The sequence below is a fragment of the Podarcis muralis genome, chromosome 5 (assembly GCF_964188315.1).
Source record: "Podarcis muralis chromosome 5, rPodMur119.hap1.1, whole genome shotgun sequence".
NCBI lineage: Eukaryota > Metazoa > Chordata > Lepidosauria > Squamata > Lacertidae > Podarcis > Podarcis muralis.
Window position 1 is genome coordinate 25,621,412 of NC_135659.1, and position 20,727 is coordinate 25,642,138.

The 20,727-nt window shown below is 44.5% G+C and overlaps 2 protein-coding genes across 3 annotated transcripts in view; one reads left to right on the forward strand and one right to left on the reverse strand.

Annotated features, from left to right (window-relative positions):
* DPH5 (diphthamide biosynthesis 5) overlaps positions 1-5,408 on the forward strand; it is a 28,589-nt gene extending 23,181 nt beyond the window's left edge. For both annotated transcript variants that reach the window (XM_028732661.2, XM_077928432.1), the window contains 2 exons: positions 2,269-2,372; positions 4,926-5,408. In XM_028732661.2, coding sequence (XP_028588494.2) covers positions 2,269-2,372; positions 4,926-5,137 — 316 coding nt within the window. In that variant the 3' untranslated portion in view covers positions 5,138-5,408. The remainder of the gene's footprint in view (positions 1-2,268; positions 2,373-4,925) is intronic.
* An 868-nt stretch (positions 5,409-6,276) lies between these two features.
* Positions 6,277-20,727, reverse strand: part of SLC30A7 (solute carrier family 30 member 7) — a 33,810-nt gene continuing 19,359 nt past the window's right edge. The window contains exons 9-11 of the mRNA XM_077928431.1: positions 13,419-13,509; positions 11,432-11,581; positions 6,277-10,195 (exon numbers count right to left, since the gene is read on the reverse strand). Of these exons, the coding sequence (XP_077784557.1) occupies positions 10,148-10,195; positions 11,432-11,581; positions 13,419-13,509 (289 nt within the window). The 3' untranslated portion in view covers positions 6,277-10,147. The remainder of the gene's footprint in view (positions 10,196-11,431; positions 11,582-13,418; positions 13,510-20,727) is intronic.

Consider the following 20,727-nt stretch of genomic DNA (forward strand, 5'->3'; position numbering starts at 1 on the left):
TTACACGGTGGACATGAATGGTGAACACGGGTTCCAAAATATCACCGTAGACTTAAGGAGGAAGTCCCCTCTCCTGGCACCCAGTTTGGTTTTGTCTGCAGTCCGTCCCACAGGATGAAGCGATGTGCTTGAGGCAGCACTGGGATAGGTGAAGGCAAGAACCGGCGTCTAAATGATGCAAAGCAACTCTTCGCGCTAGCACTGCCTGTCAATAGAGATAACGCTTAGAGGGATCAGCGGTCTGAGTCAGTGTAAGCAGCTTCCGATGTTTCTGTTACAGGATGGGGCTCATGTGGCAAAGCAGCGGTGATGGTTGTCTTGGTGTCTTTTAGCATTTAATGAATAATTTTTTAAGATTGGGGCGAAGCTCATGGTTTAATAAGTCTGTTCAGTTTCTCAGGTTCCATATGCACCCTGTATCTCGAGTAATAAGTGCCCAGAGTTAGGCTAGCTAGGTATGACCCCTAGTAATTTCATCTGTGATACAGTGGCACCTTGGTTCTCGAACAAAATCTGTTCCAGAAGCCCGTTTGGCTTCTGAAATGTTTGAAAACTGAAGCGCGGCTTCCCATTGGTTGCAAGCGCTTTTTGCACTCAGTGGAAGTCGTGTCAAATGTTTGGAAAACATTCAAAATCCAGAACACTTACTTCCGGGTTTTTGGTGTTCGGGAGTCGAAACATACGATAGCAGAGGAGTTCAGGAACCGAGGTTTGATTAGTTTCGTTTTTCTCCTGATCGCTCAGTATATCTAATCTAGGAGAGATCAGTCGATTCAGCTTCCTTCTTCCTCTCCACTGGAACTATTGATCACCTCCAGACACGTCCTCACTTTGGTCTAGATTCACATCCACGGAGTCCGACAATCTCTGGTGGAAATTGACCTTGGAACTTCTTCATAAGCTTTGCTCTTGCCAACTCCAGGGCTGGCAAACTTTGCAGAAAACAACCCTTTGAGAGCTGGCTTTGGGGTCTATAATTATGTAACTATACAGTATATGGTAGAAAAACACAGGCTTCCCTTCCAATTTGGCACGGATAGCGTGCTCTCTGATGTATCTCGGCAGTTACAGTAGATTAGCAGGGGTCTCAAAATATACATGACTTGTGATTGTGCCGAGGAGGCATCGCGACGTGTGGCACCTCTCAGATGCGGAGAGCATTTTCAGTTTACTCATGTAGGCTCTAATTCCTAGCTTGAAAGCTTCAAAACAGCCACACAGTGGCTCTGATTCACAGCACACGCACAGAGGAGACTTTCATCAACACCGACCGACTTAATTGTCGGTAGGCGCTTCTTCTGCAAGCTGGCAGTTCTGGGATGCTGACGCCACAAAAAGAGCCTGCTAGTAGTGTCTGCTGTTCCTGTGGCTGTAACATACACCTGGATTCGGCTGTTTAAAATCTTGGAAGTGTTTGCTTTATGTCTCCAGCTGATCAGAGGGCAGCGCGTATAACACTCGCCTGCTTCTCATCAGCGACTGCCCATAGACCTCCTTTTTGCGGTGTATTCCTTGCCAAAAACATGATGGATGAGACAAAACATGCACAGGCTTCTAGCGAGGGTCTAAACTAAATGAGCCTCTACCCTCGTACCTACGGGACCGCCTCTCCCGGTATGTCCCATGGAGAGCCTCAAGGTCCATAAATAGCAACACCCTCGTGGTCCCGGGCCCTAAGGAAGTTAGATTAGCTTCAATCAGAGCCAGCGCCTTTTCAACACTGGCTCTGGCCTGGTGGAACTCTCTGCCTCATGAGACCAGGGCCCTGCAGGATCTGATTTCTTTCCGCAGGGCCTGTAAGACAGAGTTGTTCCACCTGGTCTTTGGCTTGGAGTCAATTTGATTCCCTCCCCCTCTTTCTTTTTTCCTTTCTCCTCCTGTGATGAGGCTGCATTTTAATGTTTTAATGTTTCAATATTTTAATGTTGTATTTTAATCTTGTTTATAAGTTGTATTCATTCAACTTGTTTTTATTATTGCTTGTTAGCCGCCCTGAGCCCGGCCTTGGCTGGGGAGGGCGGGGTATAAATAAAAATTATTATTATTACATTTGAGAGCCATTTGGCTGCCTGCCCCTCTAAGAGCTTCCAGAGAGTGAATGTGAGACCTTGGTTTGATGCGACAAAGAAAGTTTTATCTTGAAGCTTAAGAATTTTGGGCAAGCCGTGTTAAAGTCAGCTTGGCTTTACTGTACACGGACCCCGCTACTTGACTGGGATACAGGGGGGACAGTTGCTGACCAGACTACCGTACTTTTCCTTCCATCAGGGGGAAGAAGATTTATGAGCCACCCAGGTATATGAGCGTGAACCAGGCAGCGGAGCAGCTTCTGGCTATTGTGCAAAACAGGCGGCTGCAAGGCGAAGAACCAGGTACGCACGTGAGCTCTGGCCGCTAGCATTTGGAGTCTGGCTCTCCCCTCCTTTGTCCAGACCGCTGCAGCATCAAATAACTCGCAATTTGTGATGGAGATGGGCCCTCTTGAAATTGGTGGGCTGGAAATTGCCAAGCATTCGCTGTGGTTCATCAGCCACAGTGAAGTGAACTTCAAGCAGGACCGGAGGCAGAGCGCTGTAGCCACAAAACGTTGGCCTGCACACAAACCAGCCACAAACTCCACGAACCAGTTGGTTTTTTTAAAAAAGAAAAGAAATGCAAATCCCATATGAACATACTTTAGAGTGAATCACTTACTCTAAAGTATGTTCATATGTTCACTGACCTTACTCTGTTCACTGTACAGTGGTACCTCGGGTTACATACACTTCAGGTTACACACTCCGCTAACCCAGAAATAGTGCTTCAGGTTAAGAACTTTGCTTCAGGATAAGAACAGAAATCGGGCTATGGCGGCAGCAGGAGGCCCCATTAGCTAAAGTGGTGCTTCAGGTTAAGAACAGTTTCAGGTTAAGAACAGACCTCTGGAACGAATTAAGTACTTAACCCGAGGTACCACTGTATGTGCTTTTCCTGGAGTTACTAGTTGCTGCAGAAACAACGGAAGCGCATTGATCCCGGGAAAGTGTGTCTTAATAGTCAACTTTCGACGGATCTAGGAGTTCTCGCTGGTTAATGAAATGCAGAGACTTTCCATAGGGCTGTAGGGTGTCGAATGGCCAAGTAGTGATTGGGTGGAAGCAATGACAAAATGCTCTGCAAAGTCCAGCTAGCTCACATGCACTGCCTTTCTGAAACAAAACGGGAGGCACAATTAAGAGCCCGGAAAGGATATGAAAGAATTAGCTGTTATCAGTGGAATCAGTCTCTTTGATTTTCAGTGGAGTGGCCTCTCTAAACAAGCCCTGTTTGGAAGGAGGCAAGTCTAAAAAACTATGCCACACACAACTCATAGCAATCCAATCAGTGGTGGACTTTGGGCTTTCACATTTCAGGAGCATCCTATGTGACGCCAAAATTTGGTGCACTAACAGACGCCTCTTGCCTTCCGTTCCAAGTCATGTTTGCGGCGCCCTCTTGACTCAGCGGCCAGTGCAGGTGATCTGGTCAAGCATCCCTAAATCCGCCTGTGATCCAAACAGGCTCCATGCAGGGATGCAGCAGAATTTAACAATACCTGCAGGAACATTGCAGGCAGCTTACACCAGGATGGGTGCTTTCACTTTCCTACGTAACACATTCCACTTACCCTTCCTTGTGGGAAGTTTTGATACCAGCAATACTTTCATATTAATCACAGTTTACCGTATTTTTCCATGTATAAGACGACTCCTATTTTTGGGGACCCCAGATTAAGAAAATGGGGGGAGATTTCCCAGAGTTTTTGAGCTTTTTTGGGGAGGGGATTGCCAAAAATTGCTCACCCACCTGACCAACGCTGCCAATTGCACGCGTCACCAAAGCCAACAATCGTCTGCCCGCTCACCACCAGCAGCCGCCAATCGCCCGCCCAATTGTCACAGCAGCAGCCAATCAACAGCAGACCTTGCCGCTGCCACCAATCACCCACCGAATCGCCGCTGACAATCTCCTGCTCGCGGCTGCAACCAAGCGCCCGCGCCCCCCCCCCCCCACTATCCGTGTATAAGACGGTCCCCAATTTTAAACATCATTTTATAATTTAAAAACTTTGTCTTATACACGGAAAACTACGTTACTTAGTAAGGTAAAAAATGGTCAAGGACCCCTGGACGGTTAAGTCCAGTCGAATTCAACTATGAGGTGCGGCACTCGTCTCCACTTCCAGGCCGAGGAAGCTGGCATTTGCCCACAGACAGCTTTCCAGGTCCTGTGGCCAGCATGACTAAACCACTTCTGGCACACAAAACACCGTGACGAGTGCCAGAGGGCACGAAAATGCCGAGCTCAGTCATACTAGCATCTTCCCCACACTGCAGCCCTGTCTAAGCTTTTCTTGCATATTCTCCATGGTTCTCCAAATGGTGGTGGACTCCAGAGCCATCATCCCTAAACATTGGCCATTGCTAGTTGGGACTGATGGGATTTCTGTTAAAACACCCGGAGGACCTCAGGTTCCCCAACCTGCTCTGGTCCTTTTGCTGATAAATCAAAGCAGTTACTAGGCCAGGAGGGCAGAATCAGTCTTTTCGGCTAGGCGGCCTTCACTTGATGACTCTTTATGAATGACTACTTACCCCACTGGTTTATACCTGCAATTCAATACCTTGAGAATGAGAACTTGCTTCCTGGGCTTGACACTTCTCACATTTGCCACATCCTATTGCGAAGAACTTGAGCAATGTACACGTGTGGGTTGGTTTTTTTTAGAGAAGTCTATATTAGTCTTCAGAGGACAGTGTCTTTTTTTTTAAGCAGCGTGTAACTTTTTTTAGGGAGAAAGCATCACTTCCTGCAGAAGTGTGCCAAGTGCACCAACCTCTTTCACTATGCTTCCGTAATATTCTTTGTTCTCTTCACTCTCCTCCCCCCCCCCCCCATTTTAACAGAAATTGCAGAAAACACCGTCTGCGTAGGCTTAGCAAGAGTGGGCGCAGTGGATCAAAAGATTGCTTCCGGTACTCTACAGGAAATGACTACGGTGGCATTAGGCGATCCTCTACACTCTTTGATCATCACTGGAACTTTGCATCCGTTGGAATTAGACATGCTCAAGCTCTTTGCAGTTGACAAATCCATTTTTGAGCACATGGCTGAATAAATACTTGTTTACGCACGTGCTTTGAGCTGAATCTGGTGTCGCTAGTTAGCCATACGTTTTGCAAGAGGGGGAAGCCCACCCCGGCTGCCCAAGTAGACTGCCGGAAAGTCCTGTTGCCAGTCCCTATGAAGACACCAAACTATTTATCAAGGAATATAACCCACGGAGCAATAATCAAGTCTGGTCGTTTGGCAGGCTGCCTAAATTCGGTATGAAATGCATTTTTTATAAAAAAAGTTACCTACCAATAAAAATCCAGTTCAGAATGAAACATGTAAAAATATGCTTGCTTTTGTATATTAGAGAACAGTTTCTGCATATCAGTATAAAGTGTTGGTTGTTCTAGATACAGAGTCAGTCTTCCACTGAAAAATCCAGGCCCGTCTGTGCTATGGCTTCTCTCACAAAATGTGTGCCCTCTATACATTTTAATGGTCATTCTGATCAAAGCACAATTTTTTTACTTGGGCGCTAAAACCCTCAGTAGCCTTGGAACTGAACGATGCTGAAGCTTTGAAAAATGAAACGCATCGTGCGTTTTATCGGCTTACATATGTAACACATTAACAATGGCTTGCATCCAATGTTATCCATATGTGAACAGACTTCTGCTTACACAACAAGACTTGGATTACAGGATGTGATAGCCAGAGGGGAGGAGGAAGAGACATGATATTATTGCACCAAATAATGTAGCAATTCTTTTGACCATAGCCGTGCATTCATGGTGGTTTAGATTTTGACCTCACCACAGCTGAGATAGACTAAGCTTGGATCCAGTGTTCCTCTTCTGTAAATCTTCCATTGGCCTTCAGTGCAGCAGAGATTTCTCTTGTCATTGAAGGGGGGGGAGAGAGATAAAACTATTTTCATTAATCCTCTCTACAGACTCTCAGGCAACCTTCCACACTGTTCTGAAGGGCCTCCCAAGTCTCCAGAACAGGTTTACAGGGTAAAGGATTGCATCTCCTTCGAGTGAGAGCTTCAGACGTCACAAGATTTTACTCCCAACTTCTGGTTCTTACATTACATTTGTCCAGGAGATGGTTTGCTTGAGGACAGCCAGGAATGTGCAGATTGCACACACACACACACACACACACACCCACACCCAAGGAACGAAACACACATTTGAAAAATGTTTGCAAAAGGAAAAAGTTTATTGATAGGAAAATTGATCCCAGATATTGTCTCAAACATATTAGCTGTTTAAATATTCCAGAGACTGTATTCAAGTAGAAAAAATTATGCATTAGAATGTCCAGTATTGCACTTATGGCAAGTTAGACTGGCTACTCGCTTTAGCATTCCCAAACCAATTACAGTATACGCAGTTGTCAATCATCTGTAGTCACCTCTTTGAATTCACTGAAACAGTGTGAAGTCCTTCAATTGCACCGGTACATCATGCGTTGAGAAATACAACAGGCTGACTGACACCAGAGCCCCACTTTATGTGCAAGTTAGGAAATGGGGTTTCAGCACTGTTTTCCCATTCTATCTGATCTGAAAGTACTAGTTACAATTTTGGCAATAAGATCGCTATGCCCATCAGTTCTTTTATGGTATACCTCTGGGACGTGAACTATGTGAGCACTGCTTCTGTTAAACACTTGCCACAGAAAAGTGATCCCAGGCCAAAATTAGAACTGTTCAGGTAATGGGACGGTGAAAATAAATAAAATAGTCCATATCCACAGTGGCATTTTCAATTCCAACCAAACGCTTGGCGTGGGCCTGTGCATTTTCACGAGGCTTGGTGGCAGCATTTAATCAGTCAATGAGATACAATTCTTGGAGGGTATAAAGCAATTATCAGAAGACTGAAGATCAGGTCAGGGTAGGAAACAGCACTTAGAAAGGGCACACACAGACAAAATGTTGCAGGAATACAAAAAAATACTTTCGGCAGCAAGAATCAATGCGATAGCAATGTAGAAAATGGAACCAGGTTAGCCAAGTTTAAGAACTTGAGCTGAACTGCCATATTTGAATGAAATCGTGCTGCATTTCCCCTCCCCCTCAAAAATGCTCCTTTTATTTGCACTGGCATAACCAACTTCCAATCTCCATTTCCTCACATCTATCCCAGTATCATTCACCTGGTCAAATGCAGTTAGCATCCATTCTTCGGTTTTTAACCCTTTGCACTATTCTAAAGCCCTAGACCACGCAATATTTCATTTACTAATCAGGACTGCCAGTATCTTAATGTAGTTGGAAGCTTTCCTTTTTAGAAGCGACCTTTATCCTGTAAAAGCTTCAGGAGTAAGAACACAACCGAGGCTGTTGGCTACCATCTGTACCAACATCTGCCCTATGCAGTGGTTTAATGTTGTACAACACGTTACTCAAAAACTAGACCGATCCTATGACTGCGTAGTGTGCCGACATCCAAGCCTAAAAGTATAAAGGACACTTTTTCTTCACTTCACACAACTTAAGGGCTTGGTTGACAACAAGCTCCAACTAATATAAACCTCCTCCCCTAAGCTGAAGACCTTACATTATCATTAGAGAGAAACATGGGACGTTTATTGGGTAAGCACCCCTATTGCACCAGAATCTCACTTTGGCAGTTGTGTAAAAGCTGTGCATTAATTTAACCTCTGCTGCCAAAGTTAGATAAAAGCAAATTTCAAAGCCACGTGTTTGGCAAAGGATGATTTAACTCAGTATTTGTCATTTGGGTGAGAGAAGTTAGAACAAAGAGGACTACTTCCATGGGGAAAGGCCTGAAGCAAATTAACACCAACTCAAAGGTTAAGCAATTTCTAGGCTCTCGGGTTCAGCCGCAACCAATGATTTAGTGTGTGCTCAACAGAAGACACAAGCAAAGTTCTGAAATATCGACAATATGCACGGAAAAAAATGGGGGTTCTTCCTTACCTTTAATTAAAAGCCATTTTACTGAAATGGGTTCAGAGCCAATGGCACTTCACATTAATCTACAGAGGTACACCGTATCTCTGAAAGGGAAAAAATTGGAATTTGCTATATCGTGTGGGAAAAGTGTATGTGCATTTTCTACAGTGTATGCACCCACAGGGTAGGTTTCTCACAGTGCACTTCTCACATTATATGGGAATCTTCATGTGTGAAGCAGCCCTGATGTGTCTTGTGGAAAGGAATGGATATTACTGAAGAAGTGTATTGGGCCACAACTCATCTTCAGACCTTGAATTAGAGACTGTGTCTGATACTTGCATTTCTAAATGAATAGCAAGCAAAGTAAAAATAAAATTGGCAAGTAATGGAATACACAGGCCGAGTTAAGAGATACATTTTAAAAGGAGATTATTCCCATAAAAACCAGAAGTTCCACGTTACAGTCTTTTAAAATAGAAACTAATGTACCAATACAATTCCGTTTTAGGCTTTTCTGATGCCTAACTTCATTAAAAGCCATGAATAAATCTCCCTCCAGCTAAAGCTAAGCCAACTGTGGGGGGGGGGGGTATCTAACCATCGGTTAGCAGCAACTTTTGTTTTTCTAAATAAACTTGTCTTGAAACACAACTGTTCAAGCAAATGGCCTTTTGAGGGGGACGGAATCAGGTGATTTTCATTCATTTGAACATATGTGCGATCATCTTTGTTGATTAGTAAAAAGGGACTTGCTTACTACCATACATTCCAATTCCAACTTCAGCTTCAACGTTGGAAACGAGAGATGCGTTTGTGAGATCTTTGTTATTCCGTCATGAAGCGCTCTGACAGTTGCCTAGCAAGCCTTTATACATTACACTAGCATTGCAGGATAAACCCAGGAAATATACTGCCCAAGGTGAAGTTTAAAAAGAACCTTAGTTAAGACAGAAAATGAAAAATGATGGCTGTGAAGCAATATTTAGCTGAACCACACAGTTCACTCAGAAGACTCTCCTTCTTAAGGTATTAAGTGCTGAAGAACCTATGGCTCATTTTCAAATCTAATGCAAAAAAACCCTTTCAAAATATGCAATCAGATTGAACAAACCAAATTATATTCCATGATAATGTATACATAATGCATGGGCTTTATTGCATATACTAGTTGAACTGGTGGATTTCTGGCTGAAGAGCTTGTGAATTAATTCTGAACATGGACTGTGAAGCAAAAGTTCAGATCATCTGTTGACTATCATATACAAACCTTCATTCTGCAGTTAACGTAAATCTGCCAGTCAAAGCCTCCAGCATCAGTCAACAAAAGAGGCAATGCATCCTTTGTTTTGAGTGCTTCGTTATTTTCTAATTACCGTTAAGAATGTGAAGGTGCTATCAGCCTAGATTTACGTCCTGGTGGTCAAACTTTTTGTAAACAAACTGCGTAATCATTTTATCTTTGTATTGTAAAATTGAAGAATCACCTCCTTGGAAGTTTAAAAATGTAACAGTAAGAGAGAGTCTAATATCTACCATTATGCAATTACACATAAATCACACCAATCACAAGCAAGAGTCCTATTGGGTACAAGTAGTAGCCATAAAAATTAATAAAAATCCCCGATGTTCAATATCTGTGCTGGCAGATACTTTGACGGAAAAGGCACTCTGAAAACCCAATATGGTTTGGTTCGTTAAGTTTGCAAAGTACAAACAGTCTTACACGTTGTAGAATGTCAACCACTGTGACATTTTAAGAAAAAAATAAAAATTTATTTTCTACCCACCCTCCCTGTAGTTAACACTGGCTTTCTGGGAATAAGCAGTAACTTCCAGCAGCTTCACAAAAAGCAAAACCAATGATTGCAATACCACATTATCATTAAGTTTGCTGCAGGAACAAACTTGGCCAGTAAATCCACAAAGGTTTGGAGCTCGTGAAAGTCAATCCCAAGTAGTCCTGGGCCATGCAGTTTTTCGGTTTTTCTCTCTCTATCTAGCCCACAAGGCAGCAGAGTCTGTTCAGTTTTGGACAACCGTAGAGAAGACGGGAGCGGGTCTCTGTTCCAAAGGAAGTACAGTGTCTTTTAAATCATGACAGTACTAGAAAGCTTTGGTCCAACGAGATGGTCGAGATATTTGCTACATAGCGGCAAAGTCAATCTGTACATAGAGCTGCCTCACTCCAGCCTGCGAAGATGGAAGAAAAGGAACACATTGGAATACAAATTCTAGGGGACTGTGTGACCCATGTCAAAACCTACAAAACATTAAATGGGAATGGATTCTCTTGTGCATTTATTACATTTTGATCCCTCCTTTCCTTCAAGGAGCTCAAGGTGACAGGTACCATTCTCTTCCTCATTTATCTTCACAAAAGCCCAGGAAAGTAGTTTAGGCTGCGAGGAAGTGTCTGGCCCAAGGTCTACCAGTGAGCTTCATGGCTGAATGGGGTTTTGAACCCCATTTCCCCAGGTCCCAGTCCAACGCTCTAACCACTATGCCACACTGGCTATGGTTGTGAAATTGGCTAGCAAAAGCGTGTGACGTGTGGCACGTTTAGAGAAGCCCACCAGAAATTAATGCAAAATACACCCTGCACAAATTCCTTTGTTTAGGAAATTTAAACGGAATATCAAATAGCTAGCTGGGTAGTTCAGATCAAATTGTGCGAAAATCTCTCGGAAAAGTAAGAAATCAAGATAACAAACTTTATGGAAACGGTTGATTGAATATTTACAAAGAAATTGCAAACAGATAAGAACATTGGCAGGATTATTGTAATAACCTGCAGCTTTATAAGAGTATACATTTAAAGCAGATGATTAAATGATTAAGGTAAGTTAATTTGGAATATGCAGAAAATATTTTTTAAAAAGAATTTAAGGAACCGCAGAAAGAGGGGGAAGGAAGTCGAGTTTTAAAATGTTCAAATGATTGTAAAAATATTGAAATGTATAAAATTGAAAATCATAAATTTAAAAAAATACGTGTGAAAATCTCTCTCTCTCTCTCTCTCTCTCTCTCTCACACACACACACACACACACACACACACACACACACACACATTGTGCTTGTTTGTCCCTTACCCCTTTAGACTGCCAGTGACCTGCAGAGCTAAGGATCTAGCCAGCTGGCCAGTTCCTGTTCGTTCTGACATTTAAAAAAATGTAGGCTAGCCTAGTTATTCATACATACATTATACATATGCACACTAGAATTATCAGAGCAAAAAATGAACATGAACCAGCATTCATAGCAATCACATATTGAAAAGGACCAATCTTAGACTGACCATGACAGAACACAAAACGTAATCACCTTGTCCTGTTATTCTTTACTCTTCCTTTCCACAAAAACAGCATTACCCCGGCTGAAAGGAACAGTGCTGTTCCTACATTTACACGGCACACATCAAACATACCTGAGTAAAAATGTTGTGAGTCTGGCTTAGAATCCACTTTGCGTCAGCATCTGGAGCTACAAACAGTTTCAAAGTCCCTATGTAAACATCAGTACAAAGGGTCCAGAAATGAGGGTCGTGTAAACTGTAAACTCCTTGCAACTGCTGAACCTAAAATACATAAAGAGGCATTTAGAAATCAATTTTTTAAAAGGGAAACACGAGAAATTTAGTGGTATACAAAAGAGCCCCATGAATGAACAATGTATGCATATTTCTTTTGTTTAAACTGAGATGCAACAAATGTACTTATAGACCCATAGAATTGTAGAGTTGGAAGATCCTCTAGTCCTGTCCCGCCCCCCGCCCCCCCGGTAATGCAGGAATATGCAGTTGTCCCATATGGGGATGGAATCTGCAACCTGGGCATTATCAGCACTAACCAACTGAACCATGGTTGTCTAACTGCATTTATAGCCCACTTTTTTCTCCCAAGAAGCATCAGGTAATACACATGGCTCTCCCACTTTTCATTTCATACCCACAACAACCCTGGGAGGTAGGTTAGCCTGAGAGGAAGTAACAGCCCCACAGTCACCCAATGAGCTTCATGGTCAGGTGGGGATTTGAACGATGGTGTGGGTTAAACCACAGAGCCTAGGACTTGCCGATCAGAAGGTCGGCGGTTCAAATCCCCGCGACGGGGTGAGCATCCGTTGCTCGGTCCCTGCTCCTGCCAACCTAGCAGTTCGAAAGCATGCCAGTGCAAGTAGATAAATAGGTACCGCTCTGGCGGGAAGGTAAACAGCGTTTCCGTGCACTGCTCTGGTTTGTCAGAAGCAGCTTAGTCATGCTGGCCACATGACCCAGAAGTTGTACTCCGACTCCCTCGGCCAATAAAGCGAGATGAGCACTGCAACCCCAGAGTCAGCCACGACTGGACCTAATGGTCAGGGGTCCCTTTACCTCTACCTATCCCTAGAACTGTGGTCCTAGTCCGACATTCTACCCAGTACACCACATTTATCACTTTTATTTATAGCATTGCCATCAGACTGTATGGCATCCTATAATAAGAAGGCCAAATTCAAGCCAATTCTCTTTTTTACCTTGAAGACTAATAAAGCAATCCCAAACCTAGGTTCCTCTGGGAAGAGATCCATTTCTTCAACTTCCTTCCCATAAACTGGCTTTCAGTCCACGTAGGACGAATGGTCCTTTGTGCCGTTAGAAACATTACTGTTCGCCCAATTCAGTATGACCTTCATATTGAATGCACGCTTGCAATACATTGTGTTTAAAATAATATGCTTGATTTTATCAGGACTGTTTTGGCTAATACACATAATCCCTTGAATTAAACAAAGGACCTCACTGCTTACAGCTTGAAACCTGAGAGCATGTGAATTAATTACACAGGCAAGCTTTCTTCTGCTGATTTAAGTGTGTAGAAGGTCATCAGATGTTCAAAGAGGCAAATAAAAATATTTCTAAAACAGACTATATAGGCCTATGATGCTGTGTTCCAATACCTTCTTGGAACTATTATATTTTACACAGAGTGATATCCAAGAAGTATACAGCTACAATGCAGAACATTGCATTCTCTGCCCCTCTCCACCCCAGAGTATGTTACAGGCTTTTTTAAACATGTGGGGAAGGTACAAAGAGCAGTTTCCATCATGAAGCACCCAGTGACTCAAGGAAAATACTAGACGCTATGCTTGTAGGATGTCAAGCATGCACCTTCACTGTTCAGCCTTAAATTATGAGCATCAAGAGCATCAAATATCAGCTAGTATCAGCCCAATGCAGTACAGAAACTGTACAAAATCAGAAATTTGTTCTATCAGGTAATTAGATTTGTTTCATCATATTACGCTTTTGATCATTCAGGAAGAAGACGTGTACAGGATTTGTTGGAGGACATGTGTCCTTCAGACGTCCGGCTTCTGCGATTCTATTATCCAGGAGCATGTTTAAAACTTATGGAAATATTTCAACTTACTCTTTGATAGCACTGAGGCAGACTGCTTTCTAGGGAAGGTGGAGTTCGCTGCATCAAAATTCCAATGGACTCTCTCAGAAGTGGAACGACACTAGAAAGGTTTACAGAAGTCATCTTAAAACCGACACTTTTTTTCTTTTAACAAAGCATGCAAAACTATTCTTGTGCAACACATGAGAAATAAGTACCTCCCAATCCTCAACTCCAAAAAGAGATTTTGGTGGCGGGGGGGGGGGGGGTGGTTAACCTGCCTTTCAAGCAGTGCTGTAAGGGAATATGACAGGGGACAAGAGGGTTTAAAACAAAAAACGTGACGAATTGAAACCAGGGCTGTCAACCAACAGAATTCTTTTTCCGGACAAAAAAAAAAAGTGAATGAGAGAAAGCCAGGACTTTTGATTTGCTCTAAAGCTTTATTCTCTAAATGCACATGTCTTGCATTAGGAAACCTTTGGGGGACAGTGGTAATTTTGATGAAAATGGCTAAGCCGCTCTTAGCCCACAGAATATAATGGGGCACAAATGTATAAATCTACAATTATAACTGTTGTTGCGTATTCCAACAAGAATACTAGTAGTATTCTACTTGCAGTACAATATTCATATAGGCAGCTGGTTTAAGAATAGGTTGAATAAATTCAACAACCAAATGTATCCCTATCATGTTTTATGACTTTCTTGATATTGCATGTGGGGGCTGGAACTGGTCTGTGACTGAAATAATAAAATTCAATTCAATTAAACAGCAACCCTACCCATAGCAGTTTTTAGGGCTTCCACCGCATTGTAATCCTTACTGACAGAGACCAACTAGTTGTGAGCTGCAGGAAGTGAAGCCATTTGCTGTGTGTGTGTGTGTGTGTGTGTGTGTGTGTGTGTGTGCAAGACAGCCATTGGAAGGATTCCCACAGATTCCCCCAAAGACTGGGCAACACACTCATCATCCTGCAAGCCGAGTACGCCGTTCGGATCGAGCTCATTTCAATCTCTGGCCAAAACAGTATGACGACCCGCCACAATGACATGTTTTCATGGTCATCGTAACCATGGGAATCGGTTCAGAAGCCAAGCCACGGGCACAATGCGCGCAATCAAACGGGCCCTTGTGAAAGAAACATGTCACAGGTCACACACAGTTTTATCAGGAACTGTGCAAAAGAAAAGAATGCCCCATTGTTGCCGGGGATTGGATATATAAGCCCCGGGGGGAGAGAAAGACTAGCTGCCGAGTGCTACATAAATAATGCCAGAGGCCGAGGGACGGAACGTAAGCGGTTACAGAAAGCCTTCAGCTTGCCCAGAATCCAACAGGAAGCCTGGGGCTGCCAGAAGATCTCCCAAGTTCTTCAGACAATACGGCTTCAAAGGGGGTGGATGGAGTGTTGGCAAGGCAGGAATCCAAGTAATGACATGCATTGTGCATTTAAAAGTTTGAACCTGCATCCAGAGATGGTTTGTCAAGAGGGAAGGAAGGCAAGCAGTGCATGCTCATGTTTCTGTGACTCTCTCGCTCCTTCCCGTAAAAAGCCAGAGTTCAGGAAAATATCGTATCGTTACACTTCTAATAAATAAGCTACTACAGTGGTGCCTCGCAAGACGAAATTAATTCGTTCCGCAAGTCTCTTCGTCTTGCGGTTTTTTCGGCTTGCGATGCACGGTTTCCCATAGGAATGCATTGAAAATCAATTAATGCGTTCCTAGGGAAACCGCCTTCAGACCAGGTCCGGGGACAGACTGTCCCCGGACCTCTTCTGAAGGCTGGGGGGGGGGACAAGGGCTTTTCTTCCCACCCCCAGCATTTTAAAAAACCCTGGGACAGCGGAGGACTTCTCCGCTGTCCGGGCGATCTTAAAATGCTGGCGGGCGGCATTTTAAAATCGCCCCGGGACAGCGGAGGACTTCTCTGCTGTCCGGGGCGATTTAAAAGCCCCTGGGAAGGCAGGCAGGGGGGACAAAGACTTTCGCCCCCCGCCCGCCTTCAGAAGGTGTTCCCGCCCCCCCCCCCCGCCCGGCTTCGCAGCAGCGCTACGAAGCCCGGCGGCTGGGGCAGGTGTTCCCGCCCCCCACCCGGCTTCGCAGCAGCGCTACGAAGCCCGGTGGCTGGGGCAAGTGTTCCCGCCCCCCCACCCCGCTTCGGAGCAGCGTTCCGAAGCGGGGTGGCTGGGGCAGGTGTTCCCGCCCCCCGCCTGGCTTCGCAGCAGCGCTACGAAGCCCGGCGGCTGGGGCAGGTGTTCCCGCCCCCCCACCCCGCTTCGGAGCAGCGTTCCGAAGCGGGGTGGCTGGGGCAGGTGTTCCCGCCCCCCGCCCGGCTTCGCAGCAGCGCTACGAAGCCCGGTGGCTGGGGCAGGTGTTCCCGCCCCCCGCCCGGCTTCGCAGCAGCGCTACGAAGCCCGGCGGCTGGGGCAGGTGTTCCCGCCCCCCCCCACCCCGCTTCGGAGCACCGGGAGAAGCGATCTCCCCGCAGCCCCTTGCTTCAAAAGAGGTCCGGGGGCAGACCTCTTTTGAAGCAAGGGGCGGTGGGGAGAAGCGATCTCCCCGCCGCCCCTTGCTTCAAAAGAGAACACCCGCTGTCCCCGGGGCAAGCTTCGTTTTGCGAAGCAAGCCCATAGGGAAATTCGTCTTGCGAGGCAACTCGAAAACGAAAAAACCTTTCATTTTGCGAGTTTTTCGTCTCGCGAGGCGTTCGTCTTGCGAGGTACCACTGTATTTAGCAGACCAACATTATTTCCTTGCGGGGGGAGGGGGGAAATCAATGCCAAGTCTCTCAGACAACAGCCTGTGTGGCTCAGGGACTTTCTAGAGAATAACTACGGGGTAAGAAATACCCCAGATACAGGATCTGCAGGATCTTCCTGAAATCTATATGGAAGAAATGATGATTTAAAACACGCACACACATTGTTGATTCTGCAGACCCAAGATCCATTACAACGGTAATTACAATAGCCATAAAAATGTAGAAGAAATGCAAGAGACATTCTTGTCCTTGCGTCTGGCTTGGGGAATGTTTTCCTTATGATCCAAGATAATAAGGGAGGGAGGGAGGCGAGGAGACCGACCATAAAACAAAATTACTAGGGACTGGTTCAGCCATAATGAAATGACTTGTCGAAAACAGCCAGCTGTGCACTTCTTGAAATGAGACAACCCAAGATTTCAGCAGAGCTCAAGCTGAAAGCATTTGGAAGCAATTAGAGGCTTCTTCCGCTAACTGCAAAAGCGACAATATCATGGAACCGGTAGACGCAGAAAGGTCCCATGATAGCCAACAAGCCAACAACAAGTTCCCCTGCTTAGGATTTCTTTGGCTCCAAAGCATAAGCGCCATCTCTAGGGGGCCCCGGAGGACCCAAGGGGCACCCATAATCTGGGGCCCCAGTCGGCACCCCTGCTCCAAAATGAAGATGTTACTAGCTGACTGGGGACATATTATGACTCTTCAGACACTGGCTACATTGTAAACGGGAACATGTGTGCGTGTCTGTGTTTTTACACATACTGCACAGCATACCTATGAGAAATAAAGATATCACAATTATCAGCCATTTTGAATACCCTCTAACCTTCAATGGCACAGTCCATATTTAAGTGCTACCCTGCGTTTTCTCTCTCTCCATCTTTCCAACAAATACACCGAGATCATTACGTAAGAACCAATAACTGTATTGATGGTGAAATAATGAAATGTGGAAAGAACAAAAACTTAAGGCAGAGATGAAAAAGCTTGCAATACACTGCTTCTTCCATACACACACACACACACACACACACACACACACACACACACCCCTTTTTGAGTTGGAATAAAAAAGAGAGACAGGAATACCCTCCACCCTGTCTGGAACAAAAAGGGAAGATTTGAACTTCATTTGAGCGCATTAAGTTTGAGGAGTGGCTTGAAAGCTCTTGACTCAAAGTTGAATCCCAATGGCACCTTTCCCAGGCGCTTTGGGTCCTCCACAAACTGCTGCTCACTGGCAGTGTAGCAGAGGAAAATGCAAATGATCCAAACTTCCAGGCCAACAGCTCCAACTTCTTGGAGCCAGTCCTAAAGTATGTTATATCCACACCTTAAAACAGCCAATTAATGCTATGGAGGAAAAACATTCCTACCATCACTTCCCAGGCTGAAATAAAAGACCACATTGGAGTCTACTAGACATCCCTAAATCTCATGGTGGGCTCAGGACATCATCAGACTCTGGCTTCCCAACCCACAACACATTGCACACTGAGCTGTTTAATTTTAGTTTTAAGCCCACTTCGGAACAACTGCAACACAACAGTCCTTAAAAGGAAATATTCAAAAGGAACAATTGGAGGAGAGGAACCAGAGGAACTATTCCTTTTAGCAAGGAGGTTACGAGATTCTCAATGAAAACTGTGGAATCATCAATTCAAGTAATTTAGGAAAACTCAAAAGAAGTTTTTTGCTAGATGACCTCATAAGCCTTTTTCCAAAGGTCTGTGGCGAAGTGTCGCCGCAGGAGGAGAAACTGATGTCAGTCCATCCTACTGCAAACATTCACACAGCTATTGAGTAATAAATTCCCATCAGAGGCTGTGTGGTTTGAAATTAAAATGTTTGGTATATGTATTAAAACAAACACCGGGAAGAATGTGGACAAAAAGCCAGGCGGATAAACAGCAATAGTCAAATAAAAGCCTAAGAAACATGGCTGGAAAACTGCGGCTCGCGATTCTGAATCAGAAAGCAAGCCCAGGCCATAATTTGCCAGATCAGATGCAACAGAAAACTATGGTATGGTGGAAAGGCATAAGGGGAAGGGTGAGCACACAAGGGTAAAGTCCTGCATGCAAACCAAGCTAAAATCTTCCTGGTGGGTGTTGGGGGGAGTATAATGGGCAATATCTAATATTTACCACTGAAGATGAGACTTCCTTCTCTTCCCCACTGAAGTCTCCACACCTTCCCAACCTGCTCCAGAGGGTCCTCCAACATGCCAGAGCAGATTTTGGGAGGGGGCTGCAGATGGAAGAGTGGGAAGTCCGTTGTGCAAACTGGACCCCCTTGGATGTCGCCCACTGGGATACAAATAGGAAATGAAGCACCAAGAAGAGCTCAGAAGGCGCTTTCCCCTTTCTTTTAAGGAATGGACTACAGTGGTAACTTGGGTTACATACGCTTCAGGTTACAGACTCCACCAACCCAGAAATAGTACCTCGGGTTAAGAACTTTGCTCCAGGATGAGAACAGAAATCGTGCGGCGGCAGTGGGAGGCCCCATTAGCTAAAGTGGTACCTCAGGTTAAGAACAGTTTCAGGTTAAGAACGGACCTCTGGAACGAATTAACTTAACCCGAGGTACCACTGTATTTAAAACTGTCCTGGGTAAGATTTCTACCCAGATTTCTTAGGGAACTTCCGGCTGGTCAATAGGAAGGGAGCGATAGAAAGAAAATGTGAAAGAGGGGAGAGAAAGTGCAAAATGGAAGAAGGAACAAACCGGTATCAAAGTCTCAAAATTCAGTAGCATCTGAAAATCTAAGTCGGAAATACTTGACTGACCCATCTACTTTGGGGGACGCGGGATAAGGCACAAGATTTAATTTTCTTTTGCAACTTCAGAGTAGTGCAGTGTTTCGACTACTGAGCAAGCTAGCAAGGGCTGGAAACATTTACGTTTGTATCTAAACCATTTCAGAGTCCGTCTACCTTGTCCAAAAATGTACCATGGAAATTACACTTGAAATACAGCCACTTTTGTAAATTAAGAATGTGCACCACCATTAAGGTACATCATTCAAAGGCTTTATTTCTTAGCCCACTTAATATGCAGCACATTCATTCTTCCAGCTCAGTATAATGCCTTTGGTGTTTCCGCATCACCATTGTGGCTTAGACAGTGGCTTTCTTGAGAACTCTTGATTAATGTTATTCTGTGTCACACAGCGAATCCTATGTACATAGAAGATTCTAGAGCAGAGCCAACATTCTGACATCTTTGTTGTGTGCTTGGACCCATATCTATTTTTGTTTGGAAGGAACTACACGCCTGCATAAATCACTGCGGTTCTTGGAAAAGATTAAATTGCAATCTGATAACAAGTTTGGTTGTTTTCTAGGGACAAGCTAAAGGACAAAAATAGTTCCTGTAACTTGTAAACTTATAGGTTAACGAAAGATCTTTGACAGCCATCCTTAAATTCAACCATTTCCCATTAAACTTGTACAAACAATAACATGCAGCGTTTTTCTTTAGTTTTTAAAATATTGAGGCAATGGATCAGGGACCTTGTTTGAGACAACCACAGTTTTCTTTGTAAGCATGCTTATGAAGAAACCCTCAGTTTCCCCTTTTGAGTGAGCTTCATTCAGCTCTGCACATTTCCCTGACTTATATTACACCAACCAATCAACTCCAGTATGCACAAGTGGGGACGCATGTTCAAGCCCCACACTGGGCAAAAGATTCCTACATTGCAGGGGACCCTCGTGGTCCCAACTCTATGATTCTGTGATTCAGCAACTTCCAGAGTCAAACATTTACACTAATTTGACTTTAGCAGAGAGCAGGTGGGCGCTGTGGTCTAAACCACTGAGCCTCTTGGGCTTGCCGATCGGAAGGTTGGCGGTTCGAATCCACACGATGGGGTGAGCTCCTGTTGCTCTGTCCCGGCTTCTGCCAACCTAGCAGTTCGAAAGCACACCAGTGCAAGCAGATAAATAGGTGCCACTGCAGCGGGAAGGTAAATGGCGTTTCCATGCGCTCTGGTTTCCATTACAGTGTCCTGTTGTGCCAGAAGCGGTTTAGTCATGATGGCCACATGTCTGTGGACAAATGCCAGCTCCCTTGGCCTGAAGAGCGAGATGAGCACCGCACCCCATAGCCAAATTTCGACTGGACTTAACCATCCAGGGGTCATTTACTGTAACTTTACCTTTGCTGAACCTGTAGTAAACTGGAAATCAAGTGCTACATTGGCAAAAAGGAGAGTTGCCACTGTTTAATCCCTTTTTCTTTTCTTTTTTGGAGGCAAGTGTAATACTGACCTGATCAGCTCCAATCCCCATTATCAAAATACAGTACAAGTTGAAAGCAACTTCACATGTATTTTTCCTTTTTTGCAGTAGAACGCACCCACTAACATCACCAATCTACATGCATGTTCATAGTGTTACAAAACCTAACATCAGACATGCCACCAGAGCTCATTCCCCTACTCATTCTCTGCAGGATGTGCCAATATGTGCCATTACTGGCCAGCAATATTCTTCTACTATCTAGACAAGCCCTACGCAGGACTCATGGATCACTCTCTACTAAAGAAAATAAACGGACACCATT